This window comes from Salvelinus alpinus, chromosome 8, assembly GCF_045679555.1.
Source record: "Salvelinus alpinus chromosome 8, SLU_Salpinus.1, whole genome shotgun sequence".
NCBI classification, from domain to species: Eukaryota; Metazoa; Chordata; class Actinopteri; order Salmoniformes; family Salmonidae; genus Salvelinus; species Salvelinus alpinus.
In genome coordinates, this window is record NC_092093.1 from 73,966,590 (window position 1) to 73,987,080 (window position 20,491).

Genomic DNA, 20,491 nt, shown 5'->3' on the forward strand with positions numbered 1-20,491 from the left:
AAGAGCGTCGACTGAAATGTTAGGGTTAGTGCTTCATTGTAATCTATGCAAAACAGAGCTAAAGCTCATTCAGAGGTTTCTGCATTTTTCTGACGATATTATGATCCTAGAGTTATATTATTCAAATATCTACACTGTCAATCAAAGCACATTTTGTCTGCAAGTTGTATTGATGTGTGAGTTAATCTAATACCTCCAATTATTCAGTAGCAGCAGACTTGAGTCATTAGCACAGTTCAATGGGTTATTTTTCCGGGGATTACGCAGAGTTTGAGTTGTTCAGTTCTGTTTGGATGTATAAACACAAGGACCCAGACAAGACAAGTAGCAGCAAAGCTATTTTGGTTTCTAATTATGGTTATCATGGCTGTAGAGTAAAGAGAACCTTTTGATGTTCTCGCTAATGAGGTTGGGAAAGGGACTCTTTTGCACATCAGCAAATAGCTTGTGTGGATTCAGGAAAAATAGATGTATGGAGTTTTCATCTGGAGTGAGTGGTTAAGGCAAAGCACATGGTGAGATTTGAATTAAAAGTATTATTAGGATCCCCATTAGCTGACGCCTTAATGTCAGCTAATCTTCCTGGGGTCCAACACAAAACTAAAAAGACATTACAAACAATTACAATTTACATTAAGACGTTACAAACTTTTAACAAGTAGACATTACAGACAATTAAAATACCTGACAGGTAATACATTTAACATTCAGGAGATGCTGCATTAGTATCTGTGCAGTCATATGGTCGATCGCATTAGATGTTCTTTTATTGCTTTCTTGAAGGTGGATTTACCTTTTGCCTGAGAAATTGGTAAATAATTCTATTCAGTGATGGCTCTGTATATGAGCAGCTAACCGATCACTGCAGCTGTACATAGTCCATCTGTAAATAGCCCACCCAATCTACCTACCTCATCCCCATATTGTTTTTATTTACTTTCTGCTCTTTTGCACACCAGTATCTCTACTTGCACATCATCATCTGCTCATGTATCACTCCAGTGTTAATCTGCTAAATTGTAATTACTTTGCTACTATGGCCTATTTATTGCCTACCTCCTCACGCCATTTGCACACACTGTATATAGACTTTCTTTTTTTCTATTGTGTTATTGACTGTACGCTTGTTTATGTTCCATGTGTAACTCTGTGTTGTTGTTTGTGTCGCACTGCTTTGCTTTATCTTGGCCAGGTCGCAGTTGTAAATGAGAACTTGTTCTCAACTAGCTTACCTGGTTAAATAAAGGTGAAATAAATAAAAAATCATAAATATAACTGTTTGTCCTCGGGGGTATCAGATCATCTGAACTTCCTGTCTGGTTTGGTGGTTATGTTTGTTGCTAGTATACACTAATTGGTCTGAAAAAGACTGTGGTTTGTTGAAAATGTTACATTCCTAATGAAAATCAGAAGACTGTATAGTAATTTGCTTTCAATTTGGCGGCATGAGAGATTCTGATGCATTCAGTTGACATTCATACAGTTAAAACAATGGCAGCCCTGTTTTGAGCAAGTTGGAGCTTTTTTGTTTCTTTTTTGCTGCAGATGACCACATGACAGGACAGTAATCTAGGTGTGATAGAATCAAAGATTGAATCACCTGATTCAGAGTGCTGGATGTTACATACTCAGAACATTTTCGTGTTATAGCAATGCTCTTATCCGTTATAATTACAATGTGATCTATATTTATATATCTATATGCCTCTATTTGGTCTCATGTAGCAAAATGTGAAATTGTGTTTTTTATATTGGATACAAGTAGAGACTCGGAGCTACAAAATCGTATATCATTGCAGGAACAATAGGAAAGTAATTCTGCTTTAAAAGTTGATACACTTGTAACCCCACTTTTGAGAAAATGGCCCTTGAATATTTTGGTACACTTACTGGAGAGCTCTTCTTTGTCTACACCTATTCAGCATCATTCACACCCTCTTAAGCCCCACCCATCTCTTTAAGGATTCACATGAAAGGCCATGTCCTAAACAGAGTGAAAAAGTAGTGTTGTAAACAACCAAAGATTTCAATACTAAAAGTGGTAAAATGATTAAGAGGATCCTTACCCAGAGACACTTGTCTAAATTGATGGGCCATGTGAAATAAATTCTATAACCACCCTCCAGCCACATCTAGCTAAAGTAAGTGGATGTGTCACACTTGTGTACTAGACATGTACACATGTTCATGAAATACAATATATGGCCGTAATCACCCCCAGACACACCTGGCTAACTTGTTGGATCGTGTAATCATCTGGCGAAGTGGAGTCTTTTGTTTAGACACGTAGCTAGCTAGTTTAACAATAAACCATAATCCCAACCCATAGCTACAATACAAACGTATTGTCATAGCTAGCAAACATGCATGAAATGCTGGAGTATGAATCTGCATGGAGCTAAAGCTAACCAACTAGGTGTTAGCTAGCTAGCTAACAGTAGGCTATAACTAGCAATACAAATGACTTTCTGAGATATAAATTATATTACTACACAGATCATACACATAATGTTAACTAGCAAGCCATCAAGTTAATGCTCGCTAGCTAGCTAACAGTACACTTTAACTTGCAATGAAAATGACTTTGGCAAAATTAGAAACGTATAATATCAGAAAATGTAGCTAGACTGTTACCCGTATACATGGATGAATGCTTCATGGCAGCGTATCTTTTCCATTTGGTTTGTAGTTAGATACAGCTTGTTTGGTCTGTCTCACTGATCTTTGTCAATAGTGTCTGCTAAATTATGGCCAGCAATGTTTTTGAGAGTAGTAGCAACACTTTTGCAGTTCTCCAGGGTTAAAGTTATGTCTTTCAAAAAAGCTGCAGTAGTAAGGATTATCTACACATACTGAGCAGCTCATGTTATAGACAGAAGCATGCTACATGGCAGACCAATCCGAACCCATCTCTCATCAAGTCCAGCCTATCCATTATCTCAGCCAGGTTCCTGTCTTTTTCTGTGGCTAAACCAACTAGGCTTGTAATGTAAATGTTTTATTTGTATTTACAAATGGAATACAAGTTTGTTATTATGGCACATGAAAGTTCACATGTTCCATTTCTGGCCAAAAACACATTTTGATTAAAAAAAAATTAAATGATGTTCAAATGCCTCTCCTGTAAAGTAGTGACGTGTGACATACGCCTAACTTCTTGAAAGGGGTCACATATGTTCAGACCAGGATAGAGCTGTGTCCAATGTGACACCAAGTAATTTGGTATTTTTTACTTGTTCTACAGGGAACACATCCATTTACAAGTGTAATTGAAGGTCATGAGGCAAGCATATATCTTCGACCAAATACAATGCATTTTGTTTAAGAAATGTATTCATGTTAACCCACTCAAACACAGTTCTTAGTTCTTTGCTCAGTACTGTTAGCTCATTATACAGTGTGTTCATGCAGCGCTTTACATTATGGAGTCATCAGCATACATAACCACTCTTGCTTTATTCATTACTGAGGGTAAATCATTAGTCAAGATAGAGTAGAGGAGTGGCCCTAGGCAGGTGTCTTGAGGAACACCACAGTGTAAATAATTACTGTCCAAAAATAAATTAATGAAAACCTTTAGCCTTTTCCTGGATAGATAGCTTTCCATCCAGAGCGGCAGACGTAAAACCATAACATTTGAGATACTATCATTCAAAAGGGATGTGTTGTGTTCAATTGTTTCTCGCTACTGTCTCCCCTGAATTGAATTATCGAGGTTTATCTAAAAAGTAATCCCATTCTCCTGTAGAGCTGAAGACAGACAGTGCCATTACCCATGAAAGATTAATCTGTGTATCTGTGTCTAATATTGTCGTGCCCCTCTTAGTCATTCTAAGACTAATGTATAGCCTTTATGGTCTTATTCATCCTGTGAACAGACAGATGAAACGGACCATTAAATTCAGCCTGCACCATTAAAAGCTCAAAACTGACAGTAGCTCAGGGCATAAACAGTCTCTGTTCCTCTCTGTGACATCCTAGCCCACTGTCTAACAGTCTAACTCTAATGAACTATATAAAGACCCCTAGAAGAGATTGGTACAACAGTTCAATGTTTTTCTCCTCTTTAGTATTCATCTGAAGATCTGAAGATGGCGCCGATAGACATGGCAGCTCTGCTTCTAGCTCCTAAGCAATTTTGCAGTATTTAAAAAAAAAATTGTGTTATTTCTTATATTATTAGCCTAGAACGTTTTACGTGTTATTACATACAGCCGGAAATAACTTTTGGATATCAAAGCAGCGGTAGCTCCAACCAGAAATAAGACTTCCTGAATTGGATCCTTTGTTCGTACCCCCCAAGGTAATTGAACTTATCGAATACAAACAGTGCAGTTATGCCCTCCGTAAGGCAATCAAATAGGCAAAACGTCAGTACAGAGACAAAGTGGAGTTGCAACTCAATGGCTCAGACACAAGACATATGTGGCAGGGACTCCAGACAATCCCGAATTACAAAGGGGAAAACAGCCACTTCGCAGACACCGACGTCTTGTTCCCAAACAAGCTAAACACCTTCTTCACCCGTTTTGAGGATAACACAGTGCCAACAACGCAGGCCGCTCCCGGGGACTGTGGGCTTTCATTCTCTATGGCCGATGTGAGTAAGACATTTAATTAATCATGTTAACCCTCGAAAGGCTGCTGGCCCAGACGGCATCCCTAGCCGCGTCCTCACAGCATGTGCAGACCAGCTGTTTACGGACATATTCAATCTCTGCCTATTCCAGTCTGCTGTCCCCACTTGCTTCAAGATGTCCACCATTGATGATGTACCCAAGAAAGTAAAGGCAACTGAACTAAATGACTATCGGCCCGTAGCACTCACTTCTGTCATCATGAAGTGCTTTGAGAGGCTAGTTAAGGATCATATCACCTCCACCCTACCTGACACCCTCGACCCACTTCAATTTGCATACTTCCCCAATAGATCCACAGACGATGCAATTGCCATCGCACTGCACACTGCCCAATCCTATCTGGACAAGAGGAATAGCTATGTAAGAATGCTGTTTATTGACTACACGTCCTCCTTCAACAGCAAAGTACCCTCCAAGCTCATCAATAAACTCGGGGCCCTGAACCCCTCCCTGCACAACTAGTTCGTGGACATCCTGACGGGCCGCCCCCCATGTCGTGAATGTAGGAAACAACACAAGGGTCCCCACAAGGGTGCCTGCTCAGCCCCCTCCTGTAGTCTCTGTTCGCCTATGACTGTGTGGCCACGCACGCCTCCAACTCAATCATCAAGTTTGCAGACGACACAACAGTAGTAGGCCTGATTACCAACAGTGATGGGACAGCCTACAGAGAGGATGTGAGGGCCCCAAAAATAACCTCTCCCTCAACGTCAACAAAATTAAGGAACTTATCATGGACTTCAGGAGACAGCAAAGGGAGCACGCCCCCATCGATGGGGCCTCAGTGGAGAAGGTAAAAAGCTTAAAGTTCCTCGGCGAAAGCATCACTGACAATTTGAAATGATCCACCAACACAGACAGGGTGGTGAAGAGGGTGCAAAAGCTGAAGCTGAAGAAATTTGGCTCGGCCTGTAAAACCCACACAAACTTATACAGATGCACAATTGAGAGCATCCTGTCGGGCTGTATCACCGCCTGGTATGGCAACTGCACTGCCCGCAACCGCAGGGCTTTCTAGATGATGGTGCGGTCTGCCCAATGCATCACTGGGGGCACACTGCCTGCCTTCCAGGACATCTACAGCACCCGATGTCACAGGAAAGCCAAGAAGATCATCAAGGACCTCAGCCACCCGAGCCACGGCCTGTTCACTCCGCTATCATTCAGAAGATGAGGTCAGTACAGGTGCATCAAAGCTGGGACCAAGTGACTGAAAAACAGCTTCTATCTCAAGGCCATCAGACTGTTAAATAGCCATCATTAACCGGCCATCACCCACTACCCTGCCCTGAACTTAGTCACTGTCAATAGCTGGCTACCACCCGATCACTCAAACCTGCACCTTAAAGGATGCTACCCTATGCACATAGACATATACCCTATGTACTGTATTCTAGTTACTGCCATCCTATTCAGGTATTGCTGTACATATACTATTCTATCCTAAGTATTCTACAGATCAGTGGAGGCTGCTGATGGGAGGAAGGCTCATAATAATGTCTGGAACGGAGTAAATGGAATGGCCATGTGTTTGATGTATTTGATACCATACTACGTATTCCCCCCCCAGCCATTATCCCGAGCGCGTCTTCCCAATTAAGGTGGCACCAACCTCCTGTGCTACAGATATACTAAATATTCTATCCACATACTGTCCATAATGTCTATACATCCCATCACACACACACACACACACACACACACACACACACACACACACACACACACACACACACACACACACACACACACACACACACACACACACACACACACACATATATATATATGTATATATATTATCCGTACTCCTAATATTTATGTATTTCTTAAGTCAATTATTTCTCATTTAGATTTGTGTGTATTGTTGTGAATTGTTAGATATTACTGCACTGTTGGAGCTAGGAATATAAGCATTTCGCTTCACCCGCAATAACATCTGCTAAATATGTGTAGGCGAACAATAAGTATTGATTTGATTTGATACCCCTTGAAATATTCCACATTTTGTTCTGTTACAGCCTGAATTAAAAATGGATCAAAAATATTTATTTTTCTCACCCATCTACACACAATACATAATGAGGTACAGAGATGAGGTAGTCATTGTTAAAAAATTGACCTTATTTAGGCTTGCCATAACAAAAGGGTTGAATAGTTATTGACTCATGACATCTCATATTTTTATTTGTAATTAATTTGTAAAAATGTCTTAAGTCATAAGTCCACTTTGACATGATGGGGTATTGTGTGTAGGCCAATGACAATGAATCTCAATTTAATACATTTTCAATTTAGTCTGTAACACAAAATGTGGAAAGAGTCAAGGGGTGTGAATACTTTCTGAAGGGACTGTATACAATGGATTAACCTGTGCTTTTCAATGAGTTACACCAGTCAAAAAGTGGGTTTTTTATGTTGAAAGAAGCTCATGTGCACCTATGAAAGTATATGTTTTGTAGTTATGTTACTGGATTGTGTTTTCCAAATGGTTAACGGAGTGTGCAAGGCTGTCATCAAGGCAAACTTTTTTGGTTACTACATGATTCCATATGTGTTATTTCATAGTTTATGATGTCTTTACTATTATTCTACAATGTAGAAAATAGTAAAAATAAAGAAAAACCCTTGAATGAGTAGGTGTGTCCAAACCTTTGACTGGTACTGTATATGATGTACTGCAGCATTTAGGAATGTTTCAGCTCAATAGAATTCTCTAACCTACTGTACAAACATGCCATAAGATATAATATATTTTTGAGATTGTAAATAAAGAAAGTACCATTGCGCTCTCCCAGATGTTCGGTTGGTGTGTAAAACCCGTGAATTCAGATAACTAATGAAGTTTGATGGGTCTGCACTCAAAGTTATGTCACACAAAGCTTCATTCATTTTCCATTTATTTTTTATTTTTTACTGCATCAGGATAGCATACACAGACGTTTCGGTGTAACAGCCTTCTTCAGTGTGTAGGTTAAAAAAAAATCAATCATGAACAACATTTGTAGAGAACACAGATTGTACGTACCTATTTTGTGAGTTTGTTTGATGGTCGTGGCATAAAACTGTGTCCTCCACTGATTTGTACAGTCCATGTTGGCTCAAACACTAAACTATCTATTTCTGTCCATCCTCTCCTCTTCCCCTCTTTCCTTGTTCCTTTCCAGAAAGTCTTTTCCGTCTCAGCATGCCACACTGGCTTCCTTTGCCGCCGTCTACATCTCTGTGAGTAACCATCACACTCACACAAACACTCTACAGCAGTGGTTCTCAACTGGTATTGCCTCAGGACCCAAATTTAACCAGGTTGTCTCAGTCCTTGATCCAATATTCATATCGCAATTTTGTATTTGTTGTCCAAATACAATCTGGAAAACTATGTTTAATGCTATATTGATAGTCAATGTACCAATTATATGACAAGGGAACAACAGTCCCACTTTTTCATTGTCAATAATTACATTTTCAATAAATTAGGTATTTCTGTTTTTTATTCTGAATACATTTGCAAAAATTTCTAAAAATCTGTTTTTCCTTTGCCATTATCAGATATTGTGTGTAGATTGATGAGGGAAAACACTTTTTAATACATTTTAGAATAAGGCTGTAACTTAACAAAATGTAGAAAAAGTCAAGGGGTCTGAATACTTTCCGAATGCACTGTTATATATATTTGAGAGGGGTGGGTTGGGGTCGTGGTGAAGAACCTACATATGATTTAGGCTTCCAGACATTTTCCATGCATACACAAAGCATATTTCTCTCAAATTTTATGCACAAATTTGTTTACATCCCTGTTAGTGAGCATTTCTCCTTTGCCAAGATAATCCATCCATCTGACAAATGTGGCATATCAAGGAGCTGAATAAACAGCATGATGATCACACAGATGCACCTTATATTGGGGACAATAAAAGGCCACTCTAAAATATACAGTTTTGTCACACAACACAATGCCACAGATGTCTCAAGTTTTGAGGGATTATGCAATTGGCATGCTGACTGCAGGAATGTCCACCAAAACTCTTGCCAGAGAATTTAATGTTCATTTCTCTACCATAAGCCGCCTCCAACATTGTTTTTGAGAATTTTGCAGTACGTCCAACCTGCCTCACAACCGCAGACCACATGTAGCCATGCCAGCCCAGGACCTCCACATTTGGCTTCTTCACTTGCAGGATTGTCTAAGTTCAGTCACCCGGACAGCTGATGGGTTTGCACAACCGAAGAATTTCTGCACAAACTGTCAGAAACCGTCTCAGGGAAGCTCATCTGCGTGCTCATTGTCCTCACCAGGGTCTTGACCTGACTGCAGTTTGGCGTTGTAACCGACTTCAGTGTGCAAATGCTCACCTTCGATGGCCACAGGCACACTGGAGAAGTGTGCTCTTCACGGATGAATCCCGGTTTCAACGGTACCGAGCAGATGGCAGACATCATGTATGGCATTGTGTGACGAGCGATTGTCTTATGTCAATGTTGTGAACAGAGTGCCCCATGTTGGCGGTGAGGTTATGGTATGGGCAGGCATAAGCTACAGACAACAAACACAATAGCATTTTACCGATGGCAACAAGCATTTCGCTACACTCGCATTAACATCTGCTAACCATGTGTATGTGACAAATAAAATTTGATTTGATTTGACAAATAATTTTGATTTGAATTTGAATGCACAGAGACGACGAGATGACGAGATCCTGAGGCCCAATGTCATGCCATTTATCCTCTGCCATCACCTCATGTTTCAACATGATAATGCAATTCTTGGATGCTGAAAATGTACCAGTTCTTCCATGGCTTGCAAACTCACTAGATATGTCACCCATTGAGCATGTTTGAGACCAACAGATGCATATCTGTATTTTCGGTCATGTTAAATCCATATATTGGGGCCTAATGAATTTATTTCAATTGACTGATTTCCTTAAATGAACTGTTAACTCAGTAAAATCTTTCAAATTGTTGCATGTTGCGTTTATATTTTTGTTTGGTGTATCTTGATTAGATAAGTTTTCAACCCCCTGAGTCAATACATGTTAGAATCACTTTTGGCAGCAATTACAACTTTGTCTTTCTGGGTAAGTCTCGAAAAGCTTTGCTCACCTGGATTGTTAATTATTTGCCCATTATCCTTTTAAAAATTCTTCAATCTCTGTCAAGTTCGTTGTTGATCATTGCTAGACAGCCATTTTAAAGTCTTGCCATAGATTTTCAAGCCCGATTTAATTTGACTGTATCTAGGTCACTCAAAAAAATTATATGTCATCTTGGTAAGCAACAAAATCTTGGAAAGCAGTGAATATTTGGTAATTGTTCTGCTGAAAGGTGAATTTATCTCCCAGTGTCTGCTGGAAAGCAGACTGAACCAAGATTTCCTCTAGGAGTTTACCTGTGCTTAGCTCTATTCCGTTTATTTTTATCTTAAAAAACTACCTAGTCCTTGCAGATGACAAGCATACGCATAAAATGATGCAGCCACCCCCATGCTTGAAAATATGAAGAGTAGTACTCAGTGATGTGTTTGATTTGTCCCAAACATAACACTTTGTTTTCAGGACAAAAAGTAAAATGTTTTGCCACATTTTTTGCATTATTACTTTATCCTGTGCAAGCTTCCTTCATTTATGTTAGTATTGTGGAGTTACTACAATGTTGTTAATCCATCCTCAGTTATCTCCTATGACAGCCATTAACACTATTATTGCACACAGAGTGAGTCCATGCAACTTATTATGTGACGTGTTAAGCACATTCTTACTCCTGAACTTATTTAGGCTTGCCATAACAAAAGGGTTGAATAATTATTGACTCAAGACATTTCAGCTTTTGATTTTTAAAATGTGAACGACCGGCTAGATTTGGCCTTATGTAGCAACATTTGAAAATGTGTTTTTTACTTTGGATAAAAGTAGAGACTCAGAGCTAGAAAATAGTATATCATACACTAGAGTTGAGGAACAATGGGAAAGTCATTCTGCTTTCAAAGTTGATAAACTTGTAAAATCACTTTTGAGAAAATGGCCCTTAAATGTTTTGGTACACATGCTGGAGAGCTATTCTTTGTGTACACCCATTCAGCATCGTTTACACCCTCTTAAGCTTTAGCCCCACCCATCTCTTTAAGGATTCACATGTGGGCCATGTACTAAACAACCAAAGATTTCAAGACTAAAGGCTGGTTTATACTACGGGTGTGTTTGTAAATTTTATCTGGAGTGCAAGAGTGTTTTCTGGGCGTTTGTAAACTCATAGCGTTGTCAGATTGTCCATTCATAAATTCAGAGTGTTTCACTCTCGGAGCGTTCAGAGCGCACACTGGACGCTCTGGCCCAGGAGTAGAGTTGATTCGAGCGTTCTGACCTAACAACAGCTGTCAGGCACCCAAGCTAACTGGCTAATGTTGGCTAACTTGCTAGCTACTTCCAGACACAAATGAGAGAACAGTTCACTCTGATCATTTTACTCACCCTAGCAGAGCTGGTTAGGCAGTTTTTATGTTATCCAGAGCGTTGGTGACTGCAACTGTGCTGCTGGCAACAATTTAATTCTGATTTTTTGCCAACGTTTACTGACACCGGCTATATTCAACGGGTGTTGAGCATTTGTAAATTTGTCAGTTATTCTGACAAATTATTCAGAGCACTCAGACGAGAGTGCTCTGAAATCAGAGTAGATAGCCAGAGCGAATTTACCAGCTACGTCTATCGACAGTTGTCGCAGTGACATCATGAACATTCTATTGAAATGGTTACTTGCATAGTGGAGTCTTTTATTTAGAAATGTAGTTAGCTAGTTAAACAATGAACCATAATCCTAACTCATAACGTTACTACTCTGCATTAATCTGCAGGTAGCTAACAAACCAGATTCAATGTTAGCTAGCTAACATTAGACTGTCAATAGCATTACAAATGGCTCTGAGAGACGAATAATATTACTACACTGAAAAACTAGCTAGCTAGACTCTCTTACTCGTCCATATACATGGAGGGACGCTTCACCCCCTCTGTCACGGATGCAATGGTTGCCCTTAGTTTGAAGATGTAATCCGGTCCTCCAGAGTGTGGAGAGCAACACTTATGCAGTTCTACTACATGAAATCTTTCAAAAAAGCCGCATTAGAAAGGATTACCTACACATTCTGACCAGCTCATGTTATAGACAGAAGCGTGGCATGTCCAGCCCCCTCATTATCTCAGCCAATCATGGCTAACGGGAAGGTCCCCCTCTTTTTCCGTGGCTACTAGGCTAGGCTAACTAGGCTAATAATTTAACAATTGTTTTCATATTTACAGATGGCATAATTTGATATTAAGGCACATGAAAGTTCACATGTTCCAGAAGGCATTTCTGCAAAAAAAAACGCTTTATGATAAATAAATAAAAGTTTACATTAAAATGGCTCTCCTATGAGGTATTGACGTGCGACATATGCCTAGTTTCCTGAAACAAGTCACAATTCATTTGTAAACATTTCTAAAACATAATTCCACTTTGACATTATGGGATATTGTGTGAAAATCAATGACACAAAATCTCAATTGAATCAATTTTAAATTCAGGCTGTAACACAACAAAATGTGGAAAAAGTCAGGTGGTGTGAATACTTTCTGAAGGCACTCTAGGTTCGCTATGTAGTCTATATAGTATTTTAGTTTTCACATACAGCACATCCAATACATCACACTGTCAGACCAAATAACTATAAAAGTCTCCCATAATCCTCAAGGTTAGACTAACATTTTTTTTTTCCTGCACCACTATAGTAGATGAGTCTGTAAACGCTGACAGGCACTAAAGAACTCAAAGCCTCAGGTGCCTGAGGGTAGATGATGCATGCCGCTAGGCTGCATTAGCCACGACTCACAGGAGAGACAGTAGCATACCTGGGTTCAAATAGTATTTGTTGTGTTTCGACAACTTTAGCTACACTTGATCAAGCTTACCTGGTGCATTCGAAACCAAAGGAATAGTCCCAAAAGTGCAAAAAATATATAAATAACATCTGACACTCCAGGAAGACTATATCAAACGCTGAAAATATTTGAACAAAAATACTATTTGAACCCAGGTCTGAACAGTATCGAGCGCTGGCTGTGTCCACAGTAGGGTCTGGCAGTAATAAATCTGCTGTAATAAAGTCGCTCTGAGGGGGAGGATGCTGGATGCTGACTCACAGCTCTGGAACACGACCATACTATACAAATTTACAGAATATGTCCCAAATGGCACCATATTCCCTACGTAGTGCACTACTTTTGATCAGAGCTCTATGGGCCATGGTCAAACGTAGTGCACAATTATAGGAAATAGGATCCCATTTGGGACGCACACAGTTCCTTCTCATAGGGGGAGAAGACATGCAGCAACATCTAGAGCTAAATGAATGTATTTGTATGGAGCTGTGTTATTTAATGTGCTTAGTTGAAATGTTTAAATGGAAAGACGTGGCAATGTTATTCATTCATGTAGGCCTAGTTGTGGTTTGGAATCTTGCAGACAAATGTGGATTGTTCCATAAGGATTTCAGCCACAAGCTAATGTGGCTGAGTCAATTGCAATTGTTGATGATGATGATGATGAGGATGATGATGACGACCTCAACGACGACAACGAGGTTGCTGATGATGATGATAAGGACATGAACGACGATAATGATAATGATGCTATTGATGATGACAATGCCTTTGTGTCCTTGGTCTGTCTGTAGATGTACTTCAACAGCACGCTTACTGAGTCTTCTAAACTACTGAAGCCTCTGCTGGTCTTCTCCTTCGTCATCTGTGCCATCATTTGTGGGCTGACCCGGATCATCCAGTACAAGAACCATGCTATTGATGTCTACCTGGGCTTTCTGCTGGGCGGGGGAATCGCTGTCTACTTAGTATGTTCTGCTGATACTTTCTTAGAGATACTACTTATTATTAGTGTTTTTCGGTAGAAAGACTGTTACAGATAACACTTTTACTGATGAATAATCATCATTTGATGTACAGTTGCTACGGTACTTGTTTGTTTAAAAGGATTTGGACTAAAGAGATTGTGTGTATGAGAGATAATATTGTAAAGCTCCGTGTCTCTTCTATCTCCAGGGTCTTTACGCAGTGGGGAACTTCCAGCCCAGTGAGGATAGCTGCAGCTGCCGTCCTCCCCAGCCCCGCGATCCCTGTCCTTTACCCCACATCAGCCAGGAGGCAATGCGCCATTTACAGGTGAAGAGCTGCAGCGGCAATATGGACGGGCTCTCTACCTCCCACTCCGAGGGCATCCTCCACCATAACCCCCACCACCGAGATCCCTCCTCTGGCTCCCTCACCAACCTGAAGAGGTCCAGCGCTGACGTGGAGGTCATCACCTCGCCCCGCAGCCCCATGGGAAAGGAGAGCATGGTGACTTTGTTGATTTTATTTAATTAGTATGCAGATATTCAACATACTTTACTTTACTCTATTGGTCTTTCAGTATTTTTACAGGTTCCTAAAAATAGTTATTAAAAACATTTTGCCGTGACATCATTTAAAAAATGATTTTGAATCAATAAAGTTAGAAATTGCTGTCCTTAGGTGACGTTCAGCCACACCCTCCCGCGTGTCCACACGCCAGCGATGGATGATGGCACACGCCGCAACGCCACCATCCACCACAGTCACCATGCCTCCATGGACTCCTCCCGCTCCAAACAGCTCCTCTCTCAGTGGAAGAGCAAGAATCAAGAGAGCCGAAAGCACTCCCTGCAGGTTAAACAATTTATACAATTTACAATTGTTGTAGCCTACTAATGATATGCTTTTATAATGCTTGTTTCTTCTAATGTTTAAACACATTGAAACGCGTATTTCTGAAATTAAAAAAGCAATGAAAGTAAATAAATATGTTTTTGTCTTCTTATTTTTCTTATTATTATTAGGTGATGGAGGGTGAGGCGGCGGCCCAGTCACCCCACCACCGGGGGAGCATGGACTCCATGAGGTACAGCTCTGAGCCCTCAGCCGTGGGGATCAACGGGGTCGATCTGCCAACGCAGTATGTGAAGCTAGCTACCGGGGCCAGCACCACACTACCCAGAGACTGCAGCGGCATAACAGGAGGGGCCAGAGTCTCTATGCAGTCTCGACCTGGTTCCTCACAGCTGGTCCATATCCCAGAGGAGACCCATGAGAACTTCAACAACCCCTCGCCCAAGATGGTTGCGGGAGATGTAGACGGCGGTGATATATGCAATAGTGGAGCTCATGTAAACTGGGTGAAGGCTGCTGAGAAGGCAACTGCCCCATGTAGGACTATGAATGGCAGCCAGCAGCCACGGATCATGCAGGTGATTGCCATGTCCAAACAGCAGGGTCTGCTCCAGACTCACTCCAAGAGCATGGACGAGGGCTGCATGGACGGCTACACCGGAGGGTCCCTCCGCTACAGAGCCCTGAATGAACCAAATCCCATGGGCACGACTTGCAGCACGTTGGGCAGCTCCGTGGGCAGCATCTCAGGCAGCACTGGAGCCATCGTGAGGGTGGACGCCCATCCTGAGAACAACAACAACCGCCCCATGGTTCACGCCCCTTCGACGGATATTAGCAGTGGGGGTTCCTGGAAGACCTGGAGGTCCCAGGACCAGTGTGGGGGTGGTGGTATCGGTGGATGCAGCCAGGGCCAGTCATTCGAGCTGAATGACCTGAATAGAGATTCAGAGAGCTGCGAGTCCCTGTCCATGAGGGACGGCTCCATTGGCTCCATAGACAGGAGGAGACATGCAAATCCCACTGCTGCCTCCAATACACAAAACGCAGGTGGCGGGGAGCACTCCCTCCAACAGCAGCAGGGGCTCACCACCATCAGAGTGACCCCAGTAGAGGGGGGTGAGGTCCCCTCAGAGCCCCACTCTGTGGCCTCCAGCCGGGACTCCACACTCCGGAGGAAAGGGAAAGGGAACATCATCCTGATCCCAGAGCGAGGAAACAGCCCGGATAACACCAGGAACGTTTTCTACAAGGGGACTTCGTCAACACCTGGTTTGTAGAGGAAGATCGTTGTCACTTGGCTGTGTCCCAAATGGAACTGTATTCCTTATATAGTACCTGCTTTTGACCAGGACCCATAGGGCTCTGGTCAAAAGTTGTACACTATATAGGAAAGAGGATGCCATTTGGGATACTGCCCTTGTTCACTTGGATGTTCACAGAATTTTCAAGAAAGGAACAGTCAGTGGGAGGGATTGTTGCACTCTTGGGGATGTTGACCTCTTCCACTGCATCTGTGATAAGAGCCAATCCATCGCCAAACGTTTTATCCAGATACATTTTATTAGTCACAAAGCAGGCTTTATTCAGCATGATATTTGTAATTGTTCCCACAAAAGCACAACCTTTTTGGTGTTGTAGAGCGGTTTACTATGTTCTTATGTACTCTAATAGACATATAATAGCACTGGAATTGTGTCCAATTTGAAATATTTTCAAAAGTGGGTTATCAAAGTTTTTGTTTTCCTTTTTTCCCACAAAGTTCAATACTACCCCCTGTGTAATGCTTTAGTGGGATATTGCAAAGTTATGTACCATAACGGTGGAAACGATAATCCTTTAATTGTCTGCATCGTAAATCGTTTTGAACTGTGTGCTAAACCACCCACACTATTTAGATCAGTGGTGTCAAAAGGATTTTGCCCCAGGGGCCACATTCGGTCTTCAAAAATGTGTTATATTTCCACGCCATCAAAATTTGCAAGACATATCCATCAATTTTGGAATTTTCCATGCTCCCTGACTGTCTGGCTTTCATTTTGGGGATTATTAGCAAGCTGGACACAGTCAAGAAACGGTATGAATGTAGGTCCTTTATCATTTCTACACAGTTTTGATTTAGTTTTAGTAATTTAAAGTATATTGAGTTCTTACTCAGACCACCCGCAGGCCGGATTGGACCCCCTCGTGGGGCCGTATGTTTGACACCCCGGATTTAGATGAAATACTGTGCATAGAGTACAAATAAATAGAGAGAAAATTTGGAACTTGATATAGTTAGAGAACTACTTTTTGTATTATTTGCTGTATAGATGCCACGTTCCCTAGAGAAAACTGTGTTGATGACCATAAGTGCTTAGCATTCCTACTGTAGCTAAATTAAATATGCTGTGAACTGCACAAAAACTGTGTTTCCTACACCTTTATATTCAATGACCAGGTTGTGTTTATTCTATCACAATAACACTGTTTGGATTTATTCTACCAACATACTGTACATGATTTTTCATGGTGTCTACATCCCAAATGGCCAACTTAGACTCAGGGGTAGACATAGTACATTCAAATCTGTCTCCCTCCATTTGGTATGATGCTTTACATTTTGTATGGTATGTATTCATTTGTGTATGTCCGTCATCCATTTCGTATGATATGTTACGAATTGCAATTTGTTGTGGCTAACATTAGCTAGTTAGCTGGCTAGGTGGCTAACGTTAGCTAGGCTAGGAGTTAGGGGTTAATGTTAGGGTTAAGGTTAGGAGTTAGTGTTAGGTGGAAGGGTTAGCTAACATGCTAAGTAGTTGCAAAGTAGCTCAAAAAAATGAAGTATTTGCAAAGTTGCTAATTAGCGAAAATGCTAAAATGGTCAATATGTGACTCAAACATGCAACCTTTGAGTTGCTAGGCGTTTGCCCTACATGCCGAGCCATCCACCCGAACCAACCTCTGTCCATTGGTTTTTGGCTTAAGGAACCTTATCTCTTATGTAACCATACCAAACGTAACATGTCATACTAATTTGACTGTCACAGGTTTATGTTTACTACAGTATGTTACGTCTAGTCTTTGAGGCTAGGCTGAAATGGCACCCTATTCCTGATTAGTGCACTACTTAGTGCACTATGTAGGGAATAGGGTGCCATATGGGACTCAAAAATCTCTGTGTGTGTGTGTGTGTGTGTGTGTGTGTGTGTGTGTGTGTGTGTGTGTGTGTGTGTGTGTAAACTGTCATGCAGTTTTTTGTCCGGTTTAAAATGCTCTTTCTAATTTCTTTACACATCTTTCTTAGTAGCATTTGACTCGTAGGCTTTGGGTATCATGACTGAAACTGTCTCTGTAAAGCACTGTGCTTCTCTGTGATATAAGTTACACTGTAGCAGAGGACAGAGGTATTCTGTTCACTCCTTGTATATTTTACAGTTGAGTAGACACAGTAAAGGTAAAGGGGTGATACTTGTACATGTTATCTATTGATGACAAGAGTGTACTTTTACTCCAGGCTTTTTCTTCTGCTTTTGACTTAAGCTTTATCTTGGGTTACAATTCCATTTTATATTTCAGAGAATTTTCCATTGCAAGAACCTTAATACTGTATGAATTATTAAACTGTGCATATCAGTAATATCTAATTGAGGTTTTATTCATAGTTACAATGAGAAGGATTTGACCTAATGTTATGAGACTGTGATCTATGAGGTATTTTTAGACTGCTTTTCTTTCCTTTTATTACTTTTGAATAATGAACTATTTGTGCCAAAGGCTATCTTTAACGGAACGTATTTATATATCAAGCCTATTCTACATGACTCATTTAAGCTCTGTATCCCTCTGCATGGTCATTTTGAGATGCTGTAGAACATAGAGTATTATTGTAAATAATGCCTTTATCCAATTGTTCGTATAAAAAAAAAAATAAGTTGATTGACAATCTTTTTAACGAAATATACAGCATATTATCATATCAGGTCCCTATTTTTCAGGTTGTTTTTTAATTTGATAGGTTGTAACTGAAAATGAGAACTGGTTCTCAATCAATGTATGAAATTGTAGGCAATGTTTGGTATCTAAAAAGTGTGCTGTTATTATTACACTGTGGTCAAAGAGAAGATATTTAGATAAAACTGGTGCAAATTGAGAATGAATGATTTCTGCATGCTTTCTGGGATGTCCTTGGCTGGTTTATCTCCACAAATCCTTCTGAACATTCAGTGCACATGTATCAGGGTAGATGGCAATAGTGTGATGTCTCAATATTGGAATAAATGTTTGCTATAGAGAACCCAGCATTCCTGCTCCTCTGTTTTGAAGTGCAATATTGATGCAAGTTATAACCCAAAGTACATCTTGTGAGTTGCATATCACTGGTCTAGTGCTTTCCTGCAGTTATGTTGTCTCATTGTAGAGCATGGAGCTTCTACTGCTAAACATGTCAGATTCTTTAGGTGGCAGCTCTTGATGACAAACCTCTGGCTTCTTCACTGCCTGGAGGAGTTAGTGGTGGTGATGTTTTATCAGAGCATTCAGTGTTATCAAAGACCTGCTTTGTGCCTCTTCCTGAAAGACTCAGGATTACCTAGGTCAGATAACAGACAGATCTCGGTTGTGTGCCAAATGGCACACTCTATTCCCTATGTAGTGTGCCACTTTTGACCAGAACCGTATGGGCCCCGGCCAAAAGTAGTGTAGGGAATAGAGTGTCATTTGAGACATAGATCTCCTCTCCTTTCTGCTCCTGTATTGGATAGCAGGGGAGACAAACACCAAAGCCATTCATACCCACAAAACGTTTTATTAAACTTCAGTAAACTAGCATTCATTTCCCACTTATTTGAAGGCAGATCGGCAAAGAAGAAAAATATTATCTTAGCTACTCTCACTCGCGCTCACGGCACACTATCTCTCTGTCACATGCTCTTTATTTCTCTCTGTCCATCTCTTTCTCTCTCTCCTCATCTCTCTCTTTGTCTCTCATACACACGGGAATCTCACAGAGTGTATAGGAGAAGCAGGCCTGGTTAGCATTGCCATGTGTAATTATCATTATTGAGTCCAATGTAGGTCACTGAATTGACCTACATTAAAGGAGAACGCTCTCAGGGAAATCTTATCTTGGAGAAAGAAATGGAATGATCTCAAGAAGAAGAGAGGCTTCGTGTAAAAACCTGTATGGCTGCAATACAACCACGCACATGTGAACTGGGTTTGGACACACGCACAGGCACACACACACACACAACCCTTACATGATCTTATGTGATCACATGTGAGTTTATGTGAAGTTAAAGTGATTACATGTGTCAAAATGGTATATAGCCAAGTTATCATTACTCATTGTATATTTGTTATCATTTTTTCTATGATTTTTCTATTTTTCTCTCTGCATTGTGGTTGAAGAGCCCGTAAAAAAGCGTTTCACTGTTAGTCTACACCTGTTGTTTACGAAGCATGTGACAAATACAATTTAATGTAATTTAATTTACCTAGTTAAGCAATTTGAGGGATTTCAGGATAGTTGTCTAATGTTGGAGGGACATATTATTTAGTTTTAATGTTACTCATTAATCATTATGATAAATATAATAGTTTTTCGTGAGTGTATTTTTTAACAATATTTACTTTACTTCAGTCCAAAGTGTAGGAATACAGGTGAAATCAGTCATTGCTGCAAACATGGTGGCATAGCAGGAACATCTGATTGCCATGAACCAAGAGGTTGTTAGTTCAAATACCAGGTGAAGACATGTTGAATAATAGTTACTGTATAAATGGACATACACAATGTAATCAAATATGTAAGTTGAAAACACAGAGGCTCTTCTGGGGACATCCGGATGACAGATTTTTGTTTGCCAGGCATCATGTGTTAAATTTGAAAATTCTAAAACCACATTGTTTTACATGTGAAAATCCACATGTGAAACTAAATGTGAAATATGATCACATGTGAAGTGCTCCAAAACCACATGATTTCACATGAAAATCATGTTGTTTTTATGTAAGGGACACACACACACCATATTATTTATGTAACCTTAATTTCTAACAATTCAAAACACTAATTTCCCTATCCCCCAACCCTAATCCTTACCCTAACCCCAAAACCTAACCTTA

The 20,491-nt window shown here is 40.5% G+C and overlaps 1 protein-coding gene across 1 annotated transcript in view; it reads left to right on the top strand.

Moving 5' to 3' along the window:
• The window catches only part of LOC139583690 (phospholipid phosphatase-related protein type 4), a 38,642-nt gene extending 19,983 nt beyond the window's left edge, over window positions 1–18,659 (top strand). Inside the window, exons 5-9 of the mRNA XM_071415034.1 lie at window positions 7,808–7,865; window positions 13,354–13,527; window positions 13,736–14,032; window positions 14,207–14,380; window positions 14,551–18,659. Of these exons, the coding sequence (XP_071271135.1) occupies window positions 7,808–7,865; window positions 13,354–13,527; window positions 13,736–14,032; window positions 14,207–14,380; window positions 14,551–15,660 (1,813 nt within the window). The 3' untranslated portion in view covers window positions 15,661–18,659. The remainder of the gene's footprint in view (window positions 1–7,807; window positions 7,866–13,353; window positions 13,528–13,735; window positions 14,033–14,206; window positions 14,381–14,550) is intronic.
• Window positions 18,660–20,491: the final 1,832 nt, after the last annotated feature.